The following is a 22,508-nucleotide window of genomic DNA, read 5'->3' as shown; positions in this document are numbered from 1 at the left end:
ACATGACATACGTCCAGACAAAATATTCACACCATAAAATGAACAAATATTTTTAAAAAGAATATACCCAGTACATTTAACAGAACAGAACCATCCTCTTTACTAAATATGTTCTTAATAGTGTGTCATGTAAATGTCTCTAAATCTGAGCCTAATGATGGGGAGCCCAGCAGAGAGAGTTTAGTAAACTGAACTAAAACTTAGATCTATGGCTATCCAAAAAGTACCATGTTCCGAGCACCACAGTCGATTCCTGGAGCTTTAGACAATGGCAGAATAAAGAGAAAATAAGGACAAAGTCTCACTAAGCCATGGAGTGTGTAAAAGAGCAGGCTGGAGAGCCAGTTTCCCTGGGTCACAGCTGAGAAGAGAGCGAGGGCTCTGAGGGAGATTCAGGACAGAGAGCAGCGGGATAGCACAGGGTTCTGACCAGCCCTAGTGCAGCTTCATTCTGCCACTCCACACGAACAAAACACTCAGTTTCATCTTTATCATATGCAAAATGAGAAGGGCACGGCTGCTGTGGGGACACGGTGACAACTCCGAGGCACAGGCGCACACAGTACCACACTTGCTTTAAAACTGCTAAGTGGCTCCCGGTGCTACTCATGAGCCCCGACACGGATCAGTAAAGCAGGCGAGCTCACAGGCTGGGAACTCGCAACCAGCAGAGAAACTGCAAACTGCCATGACAACCACGCATCAAAACTGAACCCAGGAATCCAGTGCTTGATTTTTCAGACTGACCCCAACGTCTCCCCAGATGTGATCACCGAGGCTCAGAGAAATCAGGTCTCACAAGTCTGACCGCACAGCACAAGCTCTTGGCTATCAAACTACGACACTTCAGCTCGTTCCCTGGGAGATGCGCAGGAGACGGACAAAAGCATAATGTGCACGCAGCACCTGCTCTCTAGGACAGAGGGGAAGATAAAAAAGGCTTTGAGGACACGATAAAGCGTGCCTTCAGAAAGCAAAGCAGAGGTGCAGCCTTGGCACAGAGGAGCGGACACAGAAGGACCCTGTGTGAAAAATGCCCGGAGGCAAGTGGTGACAGGCTCCAACGACAACAGTGACAACTGCTGGTGTCTGAACAATGCCTGAAGTGTGTGCAGTACACACCGTACATCTGGCCCCCCAGTGACTCGTTCCGCACAGAGAAACAAGCTTGCCAGCTACAGCCGTATTTTCACACACAAAGAACAGCGCATTCGAAGTCATGATGTCATACGAAACAGCACCCAGTGGCCTGGGCCTATCTGCAGAGGACTGTTCTACCAGTCATCCCTGCTCCACAGTGGGCAGCCCAGACAAAGCACGAGAAACTGACCTTAGCAGCTGAGGCAGGGACCTGCAGGGTAAGCTAGTGCGGCTACACCTCCACCAGCACTTCACCAGTAATTCAGGTTCCCTCGCTCTACAGAGTTTAAAACTTTAAATACCGCGTGCTGCTTCCCAAACTGTGCCTCCCTACATCCCAGCCTTTACAACACTAACATATCCTTCCGCGGACTTTCCTATCCCAGGCTCCTCAAATTCCAAATTAAGGAAGTGTCTACTTGTAAATGCACTCCTAACCTTCTCTCTGAAACCTCTCCCACTGCTATAAATCCACTGCTCTCCATCCCATCCCTGACCCTCCCCTCCCAACTATGCCAGGGAAGCAACTCCTCTAATTATACAAACTCACCTACCTCCTCAACTGTTCCCTTAGGAAAACACCCTTCTGTCTTCCTCAGGTACCATACCCACTCTGCTCCCAGATCCCCTTCCTGCCCGCCCCCTTCCCTCCTCAGCTGCTTCCCAGCAGGGCTTCCACTCTAACCCCAGGACAAATGGCCCCTTCTTGGGAGTCCTTGAACAGCCCCAACCAGACTCTCCACCTGCTCAGGACACACACTCCGGCTTCCTTTCAGGGAATCCAGCACCTGCACTGCTGGCTCGTTGTCTTTTAAAGGACACATCAAAAGAGGCTAGATTGAAATACATAAACAGTCATCAGGCAAATGAGACTCATGATAATGGCATCTATTTATCTCTAGTGCTCCTGGCTGGCACAATCAAGACTAATACGGCTCAAAAACAAGTTCAAAGATGAGGTGAGGGAAGGGATGAGAAGAGTGGGTGTCTTTCTAATTAAAGCGCCACAGTTCAATTTCAGCTACCATGAAGCTTTCTTTGGATAACAATGTCTGTATCGCGCAGGAACTTCCTGGGTAGCTGGAAATACTGCCAATCACAGTAGGGTGTGATGTCAATGGGAGTATACTCATTTCAGGTTGAAAGTGTGTCTCAAAAACTGTAAAATTAGGGCTGGAGAGATGGCTCAGCGGTTAAGAGCATTGCCTGCTCTTTCAAAGGTCCTGAGTTCAATTCCCAGCAACCACATGGTGGCTCACAACCATCTGTAATGAGGTCTGGTGCCCTCCTCTGGACTACAGGCATACATGCAGACAGACTATTGTAAACATAATAAACAAATATTTTTAAAAAAAAACTGTAAAATTAGAATCATGCTGACACTGTGTACTGAAGGTAAACAGAATCGAGATGCCAATAAAAACTGAAAGCAGGGATGGCGTGATGACTCAGTGGTTAAGAACAAATACTTCCCTTGTAGAAGACCTGAGTTTGGCTGCCGGTGCCCACACTGGGGAGCTCACAAGTGGAGTTGTAGTGGGCATCTGCATTCGAGTGCACATACTCACACACAAGCATGCATACACATAATGAAAGTTAAATCTTTTTTTTTTGTACAAAGAAAAAAGCCCAAAGGTTTGTATTAGGTACGTCTGGGTTTGTTACATTACTCTCTTGACATTATCTTTGAAATTTTCTATAATAAAGTTTGTATCATACTCAACTGTTGTGGAATATTACTTTAACAGTGTAAAGATGTGTTACATTTGTTTATGTTACAATTGTTTAACTATGTAAAGATGTGCTGCTGTTTCACCTTGCCTGCCTGAGGCACCTGATTGGTCTAATGAAAAGCTGAATGGCCAATAGCTAGGCAGAGGAGGGATAGGCAGGGCTGGCAGGTGGAGAGACTAAGTAGGTGGAAGAGACAGAGATGCCCAGGGTCAGCCAGCCAGCAAGCCAGCCAGTCAGCCAGAAATGGAAGAAGCAGGAAAAGTAGGACATATGGGGGGGGGGGGATTAAAAGCCTTTAAAAGCCTTGAGGCAAAACATAGATGAAGAAAAATATGTAAAATTAAGTTATAAGATAAGGTCAAACATTCATAACTAATATTGTCTCTGTGTCTTTATTTGGGAGCTGGTTGGAGGCCTAAAGAGAAAGCCTGTAACACTTAATCATCAGACCTTTATGATTTCAAGATCCTCTAATGCTACTGTAAGCAACCCAATTAAATTCACTGAGTTGTCCTTCTCCAAAACCAAAGCACACTTTCCACTGGCATTTCCCTCTAAGTTCTATGCTCCTGCTTGGGCAGAGTTCCTGCTTTCTATAGCACTCTGTAGAAGTACCTCCTACCTACACAGTCTTGGCTGTGGACTGCAGACACGAATATTCACCAAAGACTCCTATCAATGCCGTAAGAACAGAAAACAAAAACCAACAGAGCTACCTTTTAACATATTTCCTTACTGTCTGAGTACTAAACTCTCAAAGCCTGGCTTCCATCTTAATTCCATAGAAACTATGGTCCAATGACCTTACTGTCTTCAATTTGAGGTGGTTGAGTCCTCATCCTGGAATGTCTTTCTGTACTATCTTAAACTACTGCCATTCTGTCCAGTTATCAACTCTTAACCAGAGGTTTGTTTCTAGATTTATGCTGAAGGGTCTCCTGGATGAATTCTACATCAATCAAATTTCAAAATGCAGCTGATCACCTTCACCAACTCCTTCTTCACCGGACTTCAAACACCTCCATTCTTCCTCCCAGCGTATCATTTGTATAAAAAGAACCAATCGTCTAAGTCTTTGTTCTTAAGTCTCGGTATTTTTAACTCTCACTGCCCCACATCTAAGCAGAGGTCTGTCCCTTTGAGTGTGCCAAATTCACCTCTCTGCCCTTGCCTGTGTATACAATAAGCATGATGCTTCCGCGGGTATCACTCATTCGAGTGGTTAACATTGGAGCCTTGTCTTTCATTAATATCATGCTAATGATCCCTGTCTTAGTTTTACTGCTATGAAGAGATGCCATGACCACAACAACTCTTATATAAGACAGCATTTAATTGGGGTTGGCTTACAGTTTGAGTTTTAGAACATTTTCATCATGGCAAAGAGCCTGACAGCTTGCAGGCAGACATAATGCTGGGAAAGCAGCCAAGAATTTTTCATCTGGACCCAAAGGCAGCTGGAAGAGAGAGCCACTGGGTCTGGCTTGGGGTTTTTTTTCCTCAAAGCCCACTTATAATGACACACTTCCTCCAACGAGGCCACATCTCTTCCAACAAGGTCACACTTCCTAATCCTTCTCAAATAGTGCCACTCCCTGATGACTAAGCTTCTAAATATATGTGCCTATGGGAGCGATTATTCAAACTTCCACATCCCTAAGGTTCAAAATGAAGTCTCAGTTCTCCAACAGGACAAATCTAACCCCAAGCTACTTTTCCCACCACCTCCCCCTCCTTCCTCTAAATCCCTCAGCACTCCCCAATACATCCTGCCACAACATTTGAGAGTCCACATCTCTTCTGATAATCTTTTAGCTTCCCTAAACACCCTCTCACTGCGGGTTCAAATTCTTTCTTCTCCAGGACTTTCCTCTCATCTTCATGGTCCCCCACCTTTTCTAAAGACCACTAACACTTTCCACGTCTAGTAAATCATGACGATATGTGATGCCTACACTGTCGGATACGGGCTAAGCACACGTCACACTACGGCTCACACTCTAGAGATACACGCTATGCCTTTCACAGCACTGAGCGCACTTTGAAGAAGAAAGGAGGAGAGTCATTTTACCGTTGAGTCATTTTCTGCTTTCAACCCTTAAGATAAAAATGTTGGCTCTCTCCTTTTTGCTTTTTCTCTTTTTTTTTTTTCTTTTTTTTTTTTTTTTTGTGTGTGTGTGTGTGTGTGTGTGTGTGTGTATGCTTTCGGAAGTTCACTGACTTTAAAAAATTAAAACTTATATCCTGTGAGGGGAAAAAAGATACATACCATGTACTAAATTATCTTTCCTTCCACAAGTAATGTTGCTAAAAGGACTGACATAAATTAAACCTATAATAAATAATGTCTTCTAATTTTGTTTACGTTATATGGCAATTCTTATGTGTACCAAATTTTTAGTACCTAAAAAGTGGAACAGACAAGATTATCAATATGTAGTCATATTATTATGTGATTTTTATGAACATTACACAAGTGTTTGGGGTATACACAATTCCCCAAATTGTCTTCAAATTGGGTTGCTAACTACTGAAAAATGGTCTTCCTAGGGCATCGATCAGCAGAGAGAATGAAACTAGAGCTGGCCTGCTACAGCTCTGGTGGGGGCAGAGCTCAGTTCCTATTTTAAATACAACACTTTGTATCAGCAGAGAAAATGGTTTTTCAGGGCCTCACGGGTTATAAGAAATTCAGATTTAATACGATTCAAAAAAAGAAAGTAACATATTATTCAATTACATTAGTTGCTATTTACTGAGCACTTACAAAAATGTTAGATTTTGTTCTAAGCATTGATGAATAGTCTTACTTAACTTTGATGAAATTCTATGCAACAGGGATACTTAAGAATATTAGACATATAACAAAGATTACATTATCTTTTCCCTCTATGGTGGTTCGTGGATCCAGCCAGGGTCCAAGGCTGCCAGGTAAGTCTGCTCCTGCTAAGCTAATCTTCAGCCCTTGGTGTGTTGAGTCAGGGACTCACTACATAGCTCAGGCTAGCCTTGAACTTGCTACATAGGCCAATTTGGGCTTAACCTCATGATTCCCCTCCCTCAGTTCCCCAAGTGTCTTGAACATCACACATCTTTACACTCATTTTGTTAGTATATTTTAGAATTTTATACATAAGCGCTGTACCCATCCCTTGGTCCCCTCCATCTCCTCCCAGGCTCCTCACTCCCTCTCAAATCCATGATCTTTCCTTCTTTAATTATAAATTAGTTGAAGATATACTTATGATGGGGCAATAGCACACAAATGGTGACCTAGGAGTCCAGTGATGCAACTCGTCTTTGATTAACCAATTAACATCACCAAGTCTCTCATCTGCCATTGGTTGAGCGTTCTTCATACTATTGCTTGTAACAAACTATAAAAATGATCCCTGAAAGTATGGTCTTTGTGCTACTATTTGTAAGATTCAAATACAATAATGCGTGTGACCACAAGACAGGAAAGCTCAAGTAGCATGGATTCCAGTCTCTGCTTTGATCTTTAATCAACAAGACTTTGTGCAAATAAATCATACGGCTTCTTTGAGTCACACCCATTCTCTTGATGAGTATGGAGTAGCTTCTAATTTGCCAGACATTCTATTAGGGTTAGCAACATAAAGTAAAGACGGCTTATTTACAATCCACGTAGAACTCAGGATCTGAGATATAGATGGAGGGGGTAAATTATAATGAAGTAGTGTAAGTGCTCAGACAGGGGAAGGTGTAAAGGCATCTAATCCAGATTTAGTGGCAAGGGGTGATTCTCCAAGGAAATGACTCCCACACTGAGACTGGAGAAGATGAACAGGGGTTAGTCAGACAAAGAAGTAGAGACTTCCAGATAGAAGGAATGAGGTTCAAAGACCTGGGCACACAGGGAAAATGTTAATAGTAGATTCTAGAGAACTTCCACATTGTAAGGAAAACTTTAAATCAATAAAAAGCATACATGGGATCACTCTCTAAACTGAGAGGAAACTTAGCTGTTTCAATAAATACTACTAATCAATTTTATCGAGTGTATTGCCACAGAGAGCTAAGCTAAAAGGCTGCCACAATGAAAATAGAACCACTAGGGACAGCTAATGGCCATACTTCAAAATTTGATTCAAATCTACAAAATCATAATTCAGTACCTTTCACATCTGGTCGATATTGCAGCCCATCATCTTTCTTTCCCAATAAACTCGTATCATCTGTATCTGCAAGAAAAACGGTTGTCAAGTTAGCAAATCCATGATGCTGAAGTCACACCACAGGACTCACAAGTACCCAGCTGTTCTGGCTCCTTTTTAACTGTATACCCACCCTGCTCATGCATGTTATTTTTTCTAACATTCTACTCTTCTAACTGACAGGACCGCATTTATCATGTACAGAATAATATTCTGACACCTATAACACTGTGGAAAAGCTTCCACCATTCCTGCCATCAATGGTCTTTTCTGTCTCAGATCTCAAATGAGCCCAGGTATCTCTGCATGATGAATAGCTTTCATTTGGATCTCTGCTCAAATGTCACCGACTTTAAAAGCCATTCCTGAGTAATCTGAAATAACATACACCCCTTGGAGAATCTCTCTCTCCAGGGAACCACTGAGCTCAAGATTTATCTTTTCCTACCACGCTTATCTGAAAACATGAGATTAAAATCGATATGAGATCTCTGCTATATTGTCAAACAACATTAAGACCCTTTCCATGTGACCTGCATTGGACTTTGAGGACCGGAGGGGACCATAAACACCTGCTGAGAAGCACAGACTTCCACCTCCAACACCCAGTGAGAGAGGCAATGGGGAGGCAAAATGAGGTGTGGGTAGAAAATTATCGAGAAGAATAAAATACAAGTTAAGGCTCCACGATTCCAAAGTTGTATAAATTTCAGTTAAAGCTCTCCGGCTTGCCCACTGCTCTAAACCGGATATTCCAGGAAGGAATTCAAGCAGTCAAGCATCCTGCCTAAGCTCTAAATGTACTGCATGAAATAAACTAAATTGTATTCCAAGACACAGGCCAAGAAGAATGGCTTCCTAAGGGATCTGTCTGCCAGGAAATGGCTTTCTCCATCATGCCCATGGCTACCCTACCTGGAAACCCTCTGAGGACCTTCTTAGATCTGCGAGCTGCTCACAAGAGATATGGGAAGTGTTTCACAAACAATCCATTACTAAGATGTAATAAACTCACCTTTACAATCTTGCTGCATTGGCTCAGATAAGAGTACATGCTTTAGTAAATGTCCCCCCACCCAGAACGAGGGTGAGGGGGACTGAACAGAGCAAAGCAGAAGGGGCTATCACCCTCCAAGAGCATGGGCCTGGCCTGCAGGCCCTACTAGAACTGATCCACTACCCCGCCCCACAGGGTATGAGGACAGAAGCCTCTATCACTGCTTCCGTTAACATTCCCAGTAGAAGAAGAAAACCCATTCCTGTATGGTTCATGTTTCCTAAACCATAATAAGCAGGAATAAGGCAAGTGGAATTGTTCACATTATATAACTTTACACTAAAAACTGTAATTGCATATAATGTGTGTGGAAAGAAACAAAGGGAACTATATGAAAATAAAGGCGATTATTATGCTACGAGAAAAGGGAGACTATACACAGCCCATGTAAAGTTTTACTGCCATTAAAATAGTCTAACTTCTAGTTCTAATTGAGTTTGAGATCACCTTATAACTATAAATACATCTCAACTAATTCAGATACACTCACATAAGGCAAGGGTACGCTTAGTAACCAACCAAGACACACAGTTTATGTCTGGAGAGGATAAAAACAAGTGAGTATCTACACTATAGCAAGTAAAGCTTTAAAATACACAGTAATGAAAAGACCAAGTCTGAAGAATTACTCGTTTCATGAGGTTGAGACACTACCAAGCAAAAGTACCAACTTGTGACATTCAAGAACAGGTTCCTGGAGGGCAGAAGGGATTTTACCTGTGCAGTGGCCAAGATGCCTTATGTCGATCTGTTCTTGCTTTATACAAGATGCTTCTCGAACGAAACAGGGATTATTATAGGAACTCCCATCAGAAGCACACACGGGGTTAAAACTGTACCCACTGCAGTCTATGTTACATACACACCTGTTGAGAAAGACAACAATCACCGGCATTGGACAAAGAAAGTACGGCAAACAGCAAAAAGCAATTCCCGTCTTCCTCATCACCTCCCGCAACACAAGGCAGAACGATGCTGATGTCATGGAAAATTCGTCAGTGACCTGGATGCCCGACTAAAAATGTCTCTCAGGCATGGATCTGGAGATAGTTATGTTACCCCAGTCAGGAGTCTTCTAGAATTTTCATTTTTAGATCAAATGTCAACAACGTTAAAAAAAAAAAAAATAGGAAGACGGCACCACGGAAAGAGTGCAGGAGAGTGTTCTAAACCAAAGGGCACAGGTTGTATCAGCATCATCTCAAAGTCTGATTTTACCCACCTGTATAACAGATAATATTAGGACTACACCAACAGTTGGGACAATTAAAAATGTAACAGACATGAACTATGCAAAAAGTGCTTCCTAGCAACACATTTACCCAGGCAACTGAGCGTTTACTGTACCCAGATCCCACAGCACAGGAGCATCGGGCCAAGGAACTCCCCCCAAAACAAAGAAGCCAACAGTGGGAATAATACAGGGTCACCAGCAACACTCTGGTCCAGCAATCTTCACTGCCCTCCTACAGAAAACAAACACGGGATAAAGCACTTTAGAACTTCCTCTTGGGCCTCGCAGTGGTAGTGCACGCCTTTAATACCAGTACTCTGGACACAGATCTCTGTGAGTTTGAGCCCAGCCTGATCCACAGAGCAAGTTCCAGGACAGTCAGAGCTATACAGAGAAACCTTGTCTCAAAACAAACGAACAAAAAAATAAACAAAAAACCAAAAACTTCCTCTTGGATATACCCCTAAGTGGGCAGGAAAGCCAGAAATGTTCAGAACACTGGTGACATACAGACAGACAGAAGTCCTGCCTCTCTAAAGATGGTTTTCACCTTAAAGGTGTTTACCAAATGGGCAGATCCAATGATCAGCTCTGGGACCCTATGAATGGGAAACACATAATAATGGCCCACCTCAGGGAGGGAATTCAGAGATCTCCAAAAAGCTACAAGTCTTGGCATGAGTTTCCACATGCCACAGGAAATGCTCTCCAAACAGGGCTGCCCTGAGTCATGGCACAGCACACTGGGAGAAAACAAGAGAGTAAGGACTGGATGGGGCCCTGGGCCCTGGGCACGTAGCAGAAGCAAACAGGATCTCCTCTAGAGAAGCGCAACTTCATCCTAGGTCTTTGTGATTCTCCACAGTGCCAAAGTGAGAGGAAAAGCACCCCTCCAAACATGCATGTGCCTGTAGCACATGTGTGTGTGTGTACGTGCATGCACACGTACACACACAGAGAGAGAGAGAGAGAGAGAGAGAGAGAGAGAGAGAGAGCTTTTCAGAAGAGCTAAACACAACTTCTATGAATAAACCATGTATTAGTGAAAACAAAACTCAATAGCCAGAGTTAACAGACCACAAACTAAAGGGGAACTGGAGGACAGGACGGAAACCGCTCAGCCCGCAGCAGTGGCACATAGGAAAGCCAGGTTAAAGACGCAGACAGGAGTCAAAAGAGCTCGTGGGAACTCAGGGCTATACAGAGCGGAAGTGAAGCAGGGCAATATACCCAGAAATTTAGCTTTAAACTTCCTAAAACTAAAAATAGGAATTTATCTAAGCACCTAAAAAAAAAAAAAAACAAATCCCAAACAGAATCTTAAAGTGGAGATCTACACACTAAATAGTAAAACTTTGGTCACAAAGAAAAGACTACTACAAAAACAAAACAAAATGCAAAAAAAAAAAAAAAAAACAAAAAACTACAAATGAAAAAGATTTTTGAAAAGTCAAGAATAAAAAGAACAATTAATTGGAGCCAGAAGAACACGAAATAGAACTTGCAATGTGTTGGAATTAAACAGAATTCTAGACAGAGTTTTTTTTTTAAAGTAGCTGAGAATGGACTTAAACTCCTGATCCTCCGGCCTCTACCTCTAAAGTGCTGACGTCACAGGCACGTGCCCCCACCCCCAGCTCATACAGTGCTGGGAGTCAACCCCAAGGATAGCTTTATGTATGCCAGGCTAACATGCCACCTCCATGCCAGAGCTACATTCCCGGTACCCAGAAAAATACATAAAAGAATAAGAGAAAATAAAAGTACTTTAGAGGGGGCTGGGGAGATGGCTCAGAGGTTAAGAGCACTGGCTGCTCTTCCAAAGGTCCTGAGTTCAATTCCCAGCAACCACATGGTGGCTCACAACCCCAGAGAACACAGACAACAAAGGAGACCCTAAGAGAGAAATATATAGATTCGCCTAGGAAGGTGACAAAGTGATAGAGGAGTGTCTATGTGTTACTTTCATTATTAATAAAGATACTGCCTTGGTCCTTTAAGAGACAGAAAATTAGGTAGGTGGAGTAGACAGAACAGAATTCTGGAAGAGTTGGGGAGACGCTTCAGGCAGTCGCCATAGTGAGTCTCCATGCTTCTCCTCTCCGAGATGGACGCAGGTTAAGATCTCTCCTGGTAAGCCACACCTCATGGTGCTACACAGATTACTAAATATGGGTTAAAGGAAGATGTGAGAATTAGCCAATAAGAGGCTGAAACTATGGGCCAGGCAGTGTTTTAAAAGAATACAGTTTCCGTGTAATTATTTCGGGTGTAAAGCTAGCCGGCGGCCAGGTGGCGGGACGCAGCCCCGCCGCTTCCTTCTACAACAAAGACAAGATCTCCTGAGTAAATTGGGTGCAGGGGTGGGAGAGGGCACAGAGGGGAGAGGAAGAGGAAAATGTATAGCTCAATTAAAAACAAAGTGTTAAAAAAAAAAGTACCTTAGAAAAAACAAACTCAAGTGTGTCTCTGTTGGCTACTGAAAGGATTCTAAATAAAGGGAAAGGGGTCCCAAAAGGAAGGTTGAGATGCAAATACAAATGAGGACCCACGGTATAGAATTATGCAAGTAATAACAAAAGGCTGAATGTGGAAGGTAACAGCAGTGTGTTCCAAGGCCACTTCAACACTAACAGAGAAAAGAATTCAAAATAGGAACACGGCAGAAAGAAAGTCCATACATAAAGTCAAGGGACACACACACACACTTAGAGAAAATTCAAGAGGACTAAATTTTGCGATTAAATAGCAAAGTCGGGCTGGATAAAAATCACAAAAGCAAGCTATGACTTTGAAATAAAAAGGATAATTACAGCCGATATAACCAACAAAAAAAAATAGTATCCAGAACACATAAAAAAAAAATTGCTAAGGTTCTGGAAAGTACGTGCTGCTCTTGCGGAGGACCCTGGTTCAGTTCCCAGCACCCACATGAGGAGGCTCTCAACTGCCTGTCACTCTGCAGGGGCCTGACGCCCTCTTCTGAACTCCACAGGCACCTTCGCTCACACAGACAACACAGACACCACACACTCAGATGCGAAATGTAAAACTAAAGGCTAGAACATTTAGAAGAGTACAGGTAAACAACAGATAAACCTGACTCTGAAACAAAAAAGATAATTGTAGCCCATATAACCAACAAAAAATTAGAATCCAGAACACGAATACAAAGATAGATGTTAAGATGCAATGACATGAAAATTGGGAAAAGAAAATGAACGGCAAAGGAGATACACATGGTGTGGGTAGAGTTGGCATCACATTCAAAAGACTTCAGAACAAGAAAAGGATCATAATACAGAAATTAGAAGGTTCCATTGTAATACTAAAACATTTTATTATCAGGAAGACTGTCTAAGGGTTTAAAATAATCTCAAAATCTACAAAGCAAATATTGACAAGATTACTGTGAAGAATACATAACTCAGTAACTCATAATGCAAATATAAAATGACAGTGAAAATGAGCTCTCTCTCCCTCTCTCTCTCTCCCCCTCTCTCCCTCTCTCTCCCCCTCTCTCTTCCCCTCTCTCTCCCCCCCTCTCTCTCCCTCTCTCCCTCTCTCTCTCTCTCTCCCCCTCTCTTTCCCCCCCCTCTCTCTCCCCCCTCTCTCTCCCTCTCCCCCCCCCTCTCTCTCACACACACACACTATAATGCTAAGATTTGCTTAAAATATTTTCCCTTTGAAGAGCAGTGGCAGGAGCATGGAGCAGGTCCTCTTTAGTAGATTTTTCTTTCCTGTGTGTGTGAAGACTCCTTTAATTCCTGATACTCTACAGACCAAATGTAAAAAGTAAAACTATAGACTAAAAGACGTACAAGATTAAAGGAAAAAAAAAAAACTGCCGGGCGGTGGTGGCGCACGCCTTTAATCCCAGCACTCGGGAGGCAGAGGCAGGCGGATCTCTGTGAGTTCGAGGCCAGCCTGGTCTACAAGAGCTAGTTCCAGGACAGGCTCTAAAAAAGCTGCAGAGAAACCCTGTCTCGAAAAACCAAAAAAAAAAAAAAAAAAAACAAAAAACAAAAAACAAAAAAAAAACTGTTAAATCTGACTTTGAAATAAAAAAGGATAATTACAGCCGATATAACCAACAAAAAAAAATTAGTATCCAGAACACATAAATATAAATAGGCTTCTTAGAGTATATATAGTTGATGGGGAAAGAAAAACAGGAGGAATGGAAGAATCATGTAAATGCAAGATTATAAAGTTGTGCAACCCTAACAAGGTTTATTATTAATAATCATGAAAGCTGGGAAGTAAGACCACAATCACAGTATCAAAGTCACAAGTTGATAAAAATTAAAACAACAGGGTCACACATAGTTGAGGATGAGGAACAGGTATTGGTGTGAGTGCCCATGGAAACAATTCCCATGAACAGCTAGACTTTATTTGTTCAACAATGTCACTATTCAGTGGACTTCAAAGTCTCTTACAGGTGTGTACCAGGAGACATTAAGTGCACAGTGTTCCTCATGAGAAGACTGTGAATGACCCAAATGGCTACCTGAGATAAAAACAGGGCCACCAAAGAATGGGGTACCATCAATCAAATTCAATACACAATGAAGATGAATAGACTCTAGCTATGGAGAGTTCCCTAAATGAATCTCAAAAACACTACTATCACATACAAAAGGTCAAGAATGTGTGTGTGTGTGTGTGTGTGTGTGTGTGTGTGTGTGTGTGTGTGTGTGTGTGTGTTAACTTGATACAAGTCTCTGGGTCATCTGAAAAGAAAGAACCTCAGTTGAGAAAATATTTCCACCAGACTGGCCTATAGGCAAGAGTGTGGAACATTCTGTTGGCTAATGATTGATGTGGGAAGCTCAGCAGCCATAGCAAGTACCACCCATGAGCAGGTCTGGGGTGTATAAAAAAGCAAACTAAGCAAACCACGAGGAGTAAGCCAGTAAGCAGCATTCCTCTATGGTCTCAGCTTTAGTTCATGCCTCAACTTCCCTCAATGCCAGGCTGTGGTAAGGACATGTAAGCTAATTAAACCCTTTCTTCCCCAAGATACTTCTGGTCATGGTATTTATCACAGCAATGGAAAGCAATCTAGGACAGTGCACAACCGAAGTTTTAAAAAAAAATGAATCGAAGGGTAGGAGAGATGGCTCAATGGCTAAGAGCACTGTCTGACCTTCTAGAGAACCTGGGTTCTATTTCCAGCATCTACATGGTCGCTCACAACCATCTGTAACTCCAGTCCCAGGGATCTGATGCCCTCTTCTGCCCTCTGTAGACACTACATGCATCAGGAACATAGACATACATGCTGGCAAAACACCAATACACATAAAACAAAAATTTAAAGAGAAAAAAGTAAATAAATGAACAGCAAAAATCACATATATTTTAAGAGATATATCACATAGAATAAAACTATAAAGAAATCAAGGAAATATCTTACACAAAAATGAAGGCTTTTAGGTAAGTGGGAGAGTTAAGGGAGCCCTGCAGTAATAGTAAATGCTATGACTTGACTAGAAGGGCCCCCCCAAAGACTTGTGTGTAAAGCCTTGGTTGTCAGTACAGTGGAATTCAGAGGCAGGACTTTGGGAAGTGACTGGATCAGGTGGGCTGTTTTCATAGATGGATTCATTCACTGATGGATTCATAATCTGACAGCATTACTAGGTAGCAGTGGGAATCAGGAAGCAGAACCCACATGGAGGAAGCACTAAAGATGTATCTTGTCCCTAGCCCTTCCTGTCTCTCTGCTTCTCACCCGCTGTAAGGTGAACTGCTCAGCTCTATTAGGCCCTATCTGCCTGCGCTCATGTTCCCATAGCAACAGGGCCAAGTGACCATGAACTTCAACCTCTGAAATAGAGACAAAAACAAAGCTTTCTAAGGTTACTTTTCTCTGGTATTTTATCAGCCATGACAGCAACACTGTAAAACTCCACTCCTTGGCTGGGAAGGGAGATTCACAAAGGCTTTTTTTACTTTTATGATATTCCAAATATACAAGCTTTCTTGAGAGAAAAAGGAAAAAAAATTAAACTCATAAGAACAATATTCATTAACAAGTAAAATAATAATAACAGTAATTTTTTTTTATTCTTTCGGCTCTTTACTCTTTTAGGAGGCCAGCCATCCAGCTCCCAAATAAACCACACAGAGGTTTATTCCTTTTTATAAATGCCTGGCCTTAGCGTGGCTTGTTTCTAGCCACCTGTTCTTAAATTATCCCATTGATCTTTGGTCTCTATTTCTATATATCTTTTCTCTTCTTTCCTTCTTACTCTATGTCTTGCTGTGTGACTGGGTGGCTGGCCCCTCATGCTGTCCTCTCCTTTTCCTTCTTGTGCTCCTAGATCCTCACAGAGGTCTCCTCCCATTTATTCTCAATGCCTAGCAGCCCCGCCTATCCTTTCCTGCCAAGCTATTGGCCATTCAGCTCTTTATTAGACTAATCAGGTGTTTCAGACCGGCAATGTAACACAGCTTCACAGAGTTAAACAAATGCAACATAAAAGAATGCAACACACACCTTTGCATCATTAAAACAAATGTTCCACAGCATGAATAAATGTAGCACATCTTAAAATAACATCCCACAACAAATAACAGTCTTGTGCCATTGTGTAATTTCTAGAACACAAGAGTTGGGAGAAGAACCAAGGGTGTGCCTACAAGGTTAGCTAATCAGAAAAGACTGAGTTGAGATGAGAAGAGGCACAGAAAAACCCAGAGAACCACCGCCAACTACATGAGAGTGGAAACATTTGCAGACATTTAGTTCTCTTTCTCCTCCTTCTCCCCTTCTTCTCCCCGACAATGGGCAGTGTAGGGTGCCAGGGAATCAAAGGCTTTAGGGAGCCATCTACTCCAACCTTGCATGCAATGCAGGGTTCCCCGAGCGAGATCTGATGTGCTCTCACAGCCTGCTAGCACACTGCAGTGGCGATCATCTTGTATCTTACCCAACATACATTTCATGATTGACGAGTTTCTCCCCCAGATTGGACCCAAAACCTGCATCCCAGTGTCTTCTACCAACTGACTCATAGGTATGGTTGGTTATGAAGTATCCCCCATAGGCTCCTGTGATAAATGCTTGATCCCCAGATGGTGGCACTACTTTAGATTTAGGGAACCGTTTTAACTCTGGGTGTGTGTGACCTTGCTGGAGGAAGTGGGATACTGGAGGCATGTATGTGATGACTCTACCTCCTCCGTCTCTTACCACTCTCTCCCACCCCTTCCTGAATGCCATGAAGGGACTATGCTCCTCCTCCACACAACTTCTGACACCCAAGAACAGGAGGCTAAGCAACTGTGGGCTAAAATCTCCAGAACCGTAAGTGACGCCAGTCTTTCCTTCTCTAAACTGCTCCCTGGTGCTTGTGTCACCGCTACACAAAAGCAATGGATGTGATGCTAAGTCTACATGTAAAAATGTCAAACATCTCCCGAGAACTCTCTTTACATATTCAGAAATAAGCATCATATTACATATAAGTTCTCATTTCTGTAAACTGGATCTTAGGATGATTCGTCACACACCAATGTGATGGTTTTTAATTTGCAACACTTTTTATGATGAAGTTTAAATTTTTTAAAAGATTGTTCAATGATCATTCACTAATGCAGTATCCAACATCTCATTCCCCTGCATAGATTCAGTATCTTAAATGAGGCCGCAAATAAAGCATGCATACAGTATAGAAATCATTACCTTAATTATTCTAGGTAATGCAAATAAATACAGAAAAGGCAGAATCAATACTTCTTATGATTACATCCAACTTTGATCCGTATCAAGGTTTTTAAACATATTCATTTCTACATGTACTGTCATATTCTGGAACCCAGGACTCCAAGGATCTCGATCAAATTTTAGGTTATCTCAAAATGCTAAAGTAGTTAGGGCTTTAATTCTATCATTTAATCTCTTCTAGACTGACAGTCATAAAATAGAGAAGTATATTATATATTTCCACTAAGTCATCAACAAAACACTGATAAAAATAGAATCACGTAGCCTATCATCAGAAGACTACCTTTAGAACTTACAGAAAAACCAATCCACCACTGTGAGGTATGGGTGTGGGTCAGTTACTAGAGTGCTTGCCTGGCATCCGCAAAGCCCTTGGTTAGAGCCCCAGTCCTGCATCAGCTAGAGTCGTGGCACACGCCTGAAATCCAGCACTGGGAGGAAAAGGCAGAAGGAACTCAAGCTCAATGACATCCTCAGCTACACAGAAAGTTGGAGGCCAGCCTAAATTACGTGAGACCCTGTCTCAAAAAGAGGAGCGGAGCGCTAGGACTGACCTACCATCGGCCTACCATCTACTCGTGTGTATCTCAGGCTGGCAAACACCTCCTGCTAAGAGCTTTAGATACCGCGACTAAGGCTCCGCTCAGCCCTGGTACAGAAAATCTTACCGTACACCACCACCATCCCAGAAAAGAAAGAAAATGAGGTTAGCTTTAGCCTGACTTGTTCCCGGTAAGCCCATGCTGTTACTAGAAACCTTAATGTGTGCTCAGAAACAAAGTTAATAAAACAGAGGACTTAAAAGAAATCCAATGCTAAGAGTCACTGGGGCTCAAAGATCATGACTCGACCAGAACCAAGCTTTTCCATTAAACAAATACTCAAAGGCCTCTCCCAGTGTTCAGACAAAACCTGGGGTAGTGAACTAATTGTGAAGCTATTTATCAAGAAAAGGTCTTTGTTCTTGTCTTCTCCTCCAGGCTTAGCATTAAAGAGGAGGCTGGCAGGGAATATCCTATCAGATGCCTCAGCACAAATCCAGAGCCTGATCTGCTAACATTGCGTTCTACCACAGCCCATGCTCCCTGCCATAGAAAGGACGTAATATTCTATATGACAATAAGACAAGGCTTTTTTTTAAAATACTCTCTAAATTCAAAAACTCTTGTACATGTGTGTATCCTTCAAGGCCAAGTAACATTTGAGAATGACGACTCTGGGGCCAAGGACGGTTGCTGCACATTGGCATGTAAAGGAGAGACCGGCAGAAGACAGGAGGTCAAGCCAACAAGAAAGCAGATGAAACTAATTTCAAAAAGCAATCTGGCAAAGTTAATGGACTTTCTGGTAGAGTCTTAGAAAAGGAAACTGAGTTAAAGGTAAGGAAATGACTGATCCAAAAAGGGGAGCTCTCCCCCTTCAATCTGCCCCAGGAATGAGAGAAATTGTGGTAGAAACAAAGCAACAGATGGAAGGGATGAAGTGGGGCAGACATGACAGCTCCACTAGGCAGACCGTTCTACCTGTAGGACAGATCAATGGAGAATAAGGACAGACGACAGAAGGTGACGGGAAAGAAAAGACAGTGAGAACTAAGTGGGCTGGGGGCACACAACAGCAGCAGAAACTAAGACGCTATTCACCACTGCCTGCATCATACATAAGAGTAGTCTTACAGGGATGGGAAGGGAACTCACAAGGTCCTGGGTTCAATATCCAATACCACATAAAATGTGCATGGCCGTAATCCCACCACTAGGAGGTAGATTTTAAAAAGATCAGAAGTTCAAGGCCATCCTCAGCTATGCAGGGAGTTCAAGATCAGTTTGAATATATGAGAATCTGTCAAAAGAGAGATAAATAGATAGATAGATGATTGATAGATAGATAGATATAGATAGATAGAGATAGATAGATAGATAGATAGATAGATAGATAGATAGATAGATAGACGGATGGGCAGACAGATATTAAATAGGTAGGTAGGTAGGTAGGTGGGTGGGTGGGTGGGTGGGTAGATGGATGGATAGATCGGTTGATCAAAACAAGCACATGTATGTATTTTATGTGGGCGTCAATAGGAACCAGAATTGGGTCTCCCCTGCAGCTGGAGTTACAGGCAGTTGTGAGCCACCAGATAAGGATAAGGAACCAAACTTATCCTTGGGAAGAGCAGCAATCGCTCCTAACCACTGAGCCATCTCTCCAGCCCCTAAGAAGGGTTTTTGTATTTTCATTTGTAAAGGGGTAACCATAACAAACCACACGTAGCCTGCAAAGCCTGAGGGATTTACCATCTAGCTCTTTGCAGAAAAGGTACGCCCACCACTAGTTTACAAGACAAAAATGAGGCAAAACTGAAGTAGCAATAGAACAGAAAGGACAGCAAGTAGAGAGCGGAAGACCTGTTCAGAACTGTGAAGAGGGTTGGCAAAAAACGGCAGGCCACTGTGCTAATCCTGTCAGCAATCCTGTCATCTGAGAAGTGTCATTGTTTATAGTGGGCATGGGGATCCACCAGGAACTGCCTAGAACAAATGTCTGGCAGAGACAAGAACTCATCAGTGGGCTGGAACCACCGCATCTACTTCCAAGAACTATGAACAAACCATTGTCCACAGCATCTAAGAAATGAAATGAAATTAGCATCTGAAGGAAAGGCCAGCTCGGTGAGGCAGGGAGAAGGAAAGGAACACACGAAATTGCAAAGGCTGCAGCCACAACCAGTTACAATAATTACAGATGTTCCCAGAGTGCCAACAGTATGAGGGGCACGGTGCCCACAGACCGGAAGGGGAGGGCGTGAGAGACCACTGTGAGAAAAAAACTCCATAGTGTCTGTCAGCCGTCGACTGCACTCACTGGCTGTGCTGGTACATCAGCCGCCTCATTCCATCCTGACAAAAACAAACGCCAAAAGGAACCAAGAGTAAGACGTGTGAAAGCCCAAGAAGAGCATGTGCGATGACGTTTTCCCTGCCCCTTGGTCACCTGACGTGGATTTTAGAGCACGCACACTGTCACATGGTCACATTAGGAGCAGTCTTTCCGCCACACTGCCTCCTTTGACCTCAACACACCAGGGCATTCCTGTCTAGGGACTTTCTCCCCTTCCAGGACTTCTCCAGAGAAATCCCCCTGCTCAGTTAGTCCCTGGCCTCTATGTCCTTTCTTAATTCAAAAAAAAAAAAAATGGCTGAAAAAAAAAATTACTGTTTTTTTAAAAGATAAGTTGGGACTGAGGAGAGGGCCCAATGGGTAAGAGCACTTGCTACACAAGGATGAGGGGGCCTAAGGTCAGACATCCAGTATCCATGAGCTGGGGATATCCTTGAACAGCTGTGACCCTACCTCTGGCAGTAGGGGCATTACCAGGGCTTGCTGACCAGCCAATGAACCCAAATAGGGCAAACTCTGGGTATAGTGAAAGACCCTGTCTGAGGAGAATAAAATGGAGAGTTATAAAGGAAAACACCCTAATGTCATCCTCCGGCCTGCACACGTTGGTGATCTCTCACTTTCACACATAAAACACATGTACAAATGCACACATGCACCACACACGCAAGGGAGGAAGGGAGGAAGGGAGGAAAAAACATAGGTCACCTAACAGAGCACAGACCCTGCGGAGCCAAAGAGTGCATACAGGTGCCCATGGGCAGGCAAGTCAGGTTCCAAACAGTTTACTAACGAGGTCCTGAAGGCCCACAATGAGAACCAGGCTCAGCACAGTGTGCCCCCACTGAAGCTTTGCAAGAACTCTGACACTCTGGCTAGCACAAGAATCCTGAAGGTCAGCCCAGAGTCCAGTTATGGCCAGTGTGGGGAGAATCTTGCATAGGCATCCTACTATCAGACGGGAAAGGAAGTGGCTGATCGGTAGCACAGTGAGATCAAGAACTACGACTTCCAGCAGCCTGGCTTCACTTCAGGGACTGGACACTTCACAGCCAGGTATGAAAGAATACAAAAGAGAAAGGTGTGGGGATGTCGTCCGTAAGTGATGGGTCCTCCTTTGCAGTGGCCAGATACTTTCCAACAGTCAATGTCATCAACCAGGGCTTCTTCAAAGAAAATGTCCCACCTCCAAGGAAGCAACTCACCAGATGTCACGAGAAACTGGGGACACACATACGAAGTGCCTACAGAACAACAAAGAGCCAGCCGAGGGTCTGCCTCTGGGGCGTACTGTGCATACACTATAGGCGGCTGGGCATGAGCTCATCCCGGTTAAAGGATGGACATCCGAAGCGTTTATCCCGAGGGTTACCTAGACCACAGTTACTTAGATTAGGGTGAGATCAATCCTGACATCTTGTTGCTGTTAGCTTTTAAGCAGACTTTTTTTTTTGTATCCTTCTTACTTCTAACATCCATGTTAGGACTCTGTGTATTCTGAATATTTGCCATGCTGAGAAGCAAGGTCATGCTGTGTGATCATCCTGCACTGTAGTCTCCTTTCCGTAGATTCTGAAGAGTATTAAACCTCCCTTTTAAATGTGAAGAGCGAGAGAAATAAAATACAAGGCCAGAAAAGCAGTGAGCACTGGGTGCCTGGCACAAAGTGAGGCGTTGCCTACTTTCATTTCTCCATATATGAGAAATGAATGCAAAGTCACAACAAAGGAGATCAATACAGTCAAAAGTTGGTTCTCTGCAAAGACTCGAGTCAGGAAAACAGGCTGAATGGAGAGGGACAAAGAAAGATGAAAAAGAAAGGGGGAAAAGTTGAGGGCTGGAGAGAAGGCTCAGCCTCTGGGAAAGCTTACTGTTCTTCCTTAGGACCAGAGTGCAGAGCCTAATACCCACATCACCCTTCTTGTGCCCTCTGTAGGCATACATACAGACACACATATATAAAATAAAACATCCTTTTTAATCCATCAAAAGAGGCTGGAGCAAGGGTGGGGACAGAGTGCACTGATTAAGAGCACTTGCTGCTCTTACAGAGACACCCAGGTTTGGTTCTTATCACCTGCATCGGGGCTCACCACTATCTAACTCCAGTTCCATGGGATCCAACATCCTTCTGGCCTTCACAGGCACCTGGTACGTCAATACACATACAAAAAAATAAAAATAATAATAAATAATTTTTAAAGGGTCTGAAGAGATGGCCCAGTGGTTAAGAGCACTTGCCGAAGAAAACCTGAGTTGGTTCCTAGCACCTACACAGTGGCCCACAACCACTTGAAACTCCTGCGTCAGGGGTTGGGGGGGGGGCCCAAGGTCCTCATCGGGCCTATGCAAGTACCTGTACATACAGACACATAAACACATATACATAAATGAAAAAAATCTTTAAAAGTAATCCAAAGAAAATATAGTGGGGCCAAAAAAATTACTAAATAGGTAAAAATGCATGACGAAAAGCTTGAGAGTTCAATCCCCAGAACCCACATAGTAAAAAGAGCCGACTCCTGTAAA

The 22,508-nt window shown here is 43.1% G+C and overlaps 1 protein-coding gene across 1 annotated transcript in view; it reads right to left on the bottom strand.

Moving 5' to 3' along the window:
• The window catches only part of Tmeff1 (transmembrane protein with EGF like and two follistatin like domains 1), an 83,382-nt gene that overhangs the window by 18,332 nt on the left and 42,542 nt on the right, over positions 1-22,508 (bottom strand). Inside the window, exons 6-7 of the mRNA XM_038347526.1 lie at positions 8,827-8,975; positions 7,014-7,079 (exon numbers count right to left, since the gene is read on the bottom strand). Coding sequence (XP_038203454.1) covers positions 7,014-7,079; positions 8,827-8,975 — 215 coding nt within the window. The remainder of the gene's footprint in view (positions 1-7,013; positions 7,080-8,826; positions 8,976-22,508) is intronic.

This window comes from Arvicola amphibius, chromosome 11 (assembly GCF_903992535.2).
Source record: "Arvicola amphibius chromosome 11, mArvAmp1.2, whole genome shotgun sequence".
NCBI classification, from domain to species: domain Eukaryota; kingdom Metazoa; phylum Chordata; class Mammalia; order Rodentia; family Cricetidae; genus Arvicola; species Arvicola amphibius.
Note: the sequence above shows the minus strand (reverse complement) of the source record. Positions and strands in the feature narration are given on the sequence as shown.